Source organism: Triticum dicoccoides, chromosome 4B, assembly GCF_002162155.2.
Source record: "Triticum dicoccoides isolate Atlit2015 ecotype Zavitan chromosome 4B, WEW_v2.0, whole genome shotgun sequence".
Taxonomy (NCBI): Eukaryota; Viridiplantae; Streptophyta; class Magnoliopsida; order Poales; family Poaceae; genus Triticum; species Triticum dicoccoides.
Window position 1 is genome coordinate 558,579,645 of NC_041387.1, and position 3,538 is coordinate 558,583,182.

The window sequence follows — 3,538 nt, forward strand, 5'->3', positions numbered from 1 at the left end:
TAGAACATCATCATCGTCACCACGCCGGCGTGCTGACGGAACTCATCCCCGACACCCTGCTGGATCGGAGTCCGGGGATCGTCATCGAGCTGAACGTGTGCAGAACACGGAGGTGCCGTACGTTCGGTGCTTGGATCGATCGGATCGTGAAGACGTATGACTACATCAACCGCGTTGTCATAACGCTTCCGCTTACGGTCTACGAGGGTACATGGACAACACTATCCCCTCTCGTTGCTATGCCATCACCATGATCTTGCGTGTGCGTAGGAAAATGTTGAAGTTACTACGTTACCCAACAGTAGTCGCCTTACATACATAGCAAATATACAAACTAATCAAAAAAAAACTGGCTGAACGCCGAGTAGTTGTCGTCGTCGCCGCCATCGTCGGCCTTCTCCTCCTTGACTCGGGCACCCCTGTTAGACCCCTCCCCGGCTGGTGGCGGCGGCGGTGCGTCGTCGTCGTCGTCGCTGTCGTCGATGATGATGACTCCTCCTTCGTCGCGGCCACGGCGGCGCTGCGCGAAGCGCCGCAGGGCGGCGCACTAGCGCTCCCTCGCCATCTTCAGGGAGTCCCGGCGTGCCCATTCAAGGGCCGCGTCATCGTCGAGCTCGACCTCGCCGTGCTCTGTCTTCTCCGGCGCCAGCCCCGGCTCCGTCTTCGGCTTGACGAAGCACGAAGGAGGAGCCAACGAGGAGGCGAGCCGGCCGCCCTCACTGATGACGATGCCGGTGCTGTGAGTGCGCCGGCCGAGTGGCGTCTCCGCCGCGGGCTCGGCCTTGACGCCGAGCAGCGTCGAAGTGCCGGAGGATTGGGAGGAAGAGCGCGACGAGGAAGAAGAGGAGGAGGAGCCGAACCTCTTTGGCGCCCATTGCCCGTCACGTCGGTGGTGCGCCGGGGTGGCCGCCCTCGCCGGGGGGTACGCCAACGGCGGGTTGTTGCCGCCCTCGAGGTGCGTCAGCACGCCCTCAAGTGTGCGGCCGGGGGCGCCCCACCATAGGTGGCGCCCCTCGCTGTTCTTCGGGCCGCTGACCACCGGCGCACCATTGGTGGACGCCAGCCGCTGCTGCTGGCGGCGCTCGAAGTACGCCGCCCAAGGCGGGTGGTTGTCAGCGGCGTACTGGGGGAGGGAGAGCTCGGCGTCAGTGAGGGAGGCGCGCACGATCTCGACCTCGTCGGCGAAGTAGGAGGGTTTAGCCACGGCGTCGGGCAACGGGGGAATGGGCACTCCCCCGTTGCTGAGCCTCCAGCCCGTCGGCCCGACGCGCATGTCCGGCGGCGCCGGGATGTTCGCCTGGAACAGGAGCCACGACTCCTGTTCGTGGAGCGAACGACGGTCGAAGCCGTTGGCCGCCGCCTCGTCTCAAGGGAAACGCTCGGACATCGGGAAAGGGAAGGGAGATGGAGGGGCTGGGCGGCGGCGCAAGGGAGAGGGAGGGTTGGGGGAGAAGAGATCGATGACGGCGCTCAGGAGAGGTAGCGCTCATCAGAGGCGAGCGAGGACATGTATAGTCACGCCGCGTCCGTGTGTACGCGTTCGAGGGAGGGGAGGCGTCGGCGTGCCGCCCCGTGACGCGCCGCCCGTGAGGAATTAATGGCAAAGTTGACCGGCGGCAGCCTTGCCATTGATTCCCCGCGGGAAACCGAGGCGTCGGGAGAAGACGAGGCGGGCAGTGTCGCTGACGCGGCTGGCACGCGGCTCTTTCGCGCCAAAAATGATTCGCCCGGCCCCCCCGAGCGCCCCCCAGCGCGTCGGGTTCGGGTTGGGTCCGCCGACGCCAATTTCGACCCAAGCCGGCGAAAAATGGGCCCCTGAAGGCGCGACTGGGCCGATTTTTTGGCACCGGCGGCCGAAAAGTCGTCTGGGGGGCCTTGTTGGGGGCGCGGCTGGAGATGCTTTTAAACCCACCAACCAAAGCCAGGCATTAAACTGCAGAGTGGTGCAATGCACGCAACCAAACTATATGCGTAACATGGTTTTGGACACTCATGTCCCAACGTGACATATGCAAAAATCCATTCAAGTAACCAAGTAGGGAATAGAAAGTATACATGTTGCGACCGGATTCGCTGACCTAGCCAGTAAGTCCCCGCCGCCTTTGCCACTGGATCAGGAATCGTAGGCTGAGATTCGTCAAACCACTGTTCCCGTATACTGTTCATAGAAATCACTGTTAAGCACATCAATGTTGACCATACTGTTGCATCCGGTCTGAACCGCCGCTTTTCAATCCAACAGACGAGACTGGCTGACTGGGCAAAGATAGCGGTACTGTAGCTACCTTTGCGACGGCAAGTCAGCTAATCTGAATCGAATACACGCAACCAGAGTAACATTTCTCGCATTACTCGTCCGCTAATTCCGTCTGTTTAACGAAGAGACGCGCACTTATTGAAATCCCGCGACAGCCGCAGCGGGGGCGGCGTGTGCGGTCCGCAGCCGGTGGATTTGCGAATCCGGACGACGCTTTGCCCGGACGTGGATCGTCCGCAACCTCGCAGCCGTCGATGTGCCATCGGACGGCCTTCCCACTCCCCCGAGGTGTCACACCCACAGCAACCACCAGCGCCGCAGCCAGGTGGCCCAGGTGGTGCGGCGCCAGCGCGCTCGTCAGCCAAGCAGACGCCAGCGCGAGCAACTTTAGAGCGGCGCCGGGGCCCACGAGGCACCAGGGCCGTCGACCGATCCGGATCGGACGGCCCGGGATGGTGTGAATGGACTTGGCTGGCTGCGTGCGGCTCCCCTTTTGTGCCCCACCGCCAAGGGGGCGATCCCCTCCGCGTCCATTCCGCCCGTGGGAAGGGAAGGGTAGGGAAGAGCAGCGAGCCGCCGCGCCGCACCGCTGCCTCCTCCTCGTCCTCCCGCTGCTCCCCCTCCCCGATCCGATCGCCGCCGGCGCGGCAATATTTGGAACCCTCGGTGCCGATCGACCCATGCCGTACCACTGTGAACCGATCCCGCCGCCATCCGTCATCGTCATCCCCGCCGACCGCCTCCGCGTTTATTCATCGGCCCGTGGAACCGGCACCGCCCGATCGGACAGAGGAGGTGTGGAGGATGGCTTCCGTTGCCGCCGACCCGCACGCTGCCCTCGCTGGCGCGGGGACGCCGCCCCACGGTAGCCCCGTCGCGGGGAAGAGGGCGGCCGCCACCGCGTGGAAGCGCCCGGAGAACGGGCCCGTGCTGGTGGCGCCCGCGAGCCCCATCATGGACGCCGACTCCTGGCCGGCGCTTCCTGGGCTGGCCTCTCCCCAGCCGCCCACACCGCCCAAGGCGTCGCCTAAGGCCGCTCCTCCCCCTTCCACTGTGAGTTGTCAGTTCATCTCAGTTTCTGATTTACTTACTGTCGGAGTTGGATTTCGTATCAGTGCTTGATTCATTTACGATGTATTGCTGTTAGATTTCGTGCCGTCTGATGATATTGCTTTTGCTATTGTTGGAATGGTCTCAGGTGGCAGCTATCTTGCCCGTGTCCTTGGACATCTCCGACGCTCCGGATGCTACCCCTGATCAGGATGCACTGGTACGTCCCCC

At 63.3% G+C, this 3,538-nt stretch overlaps 1 protein-coding gene across 1 annotated transcript in view; it reads left to right on the forward strand.

Annotated features, from left to right (window-relative positions):
- The first annotated feature begins 2,761 nt into the window (after positions 1-2,761).
- The window catches only part of LOC119291450 (la-related protein 1B-like), a 7,674-nt gene continuing 6,897 nt past the window's right edge, over positions 2,762-3,538 (forward strand). The window contains exons 1-2 of the mRNA XM_037570203.1: positions 2,762-3,310; positions 3,456-3,527. Coding sequence (XP_037426100.1) covers positions 3,062-3,310; positions 3,456-3,527 — 321 coding nt within the window. The 5' untranslated portion in view covers positions 2,762-3,061. The remainder of the gene's footprint in view (positions 3,311-3,455; positions 3,528-3,538) is intronic.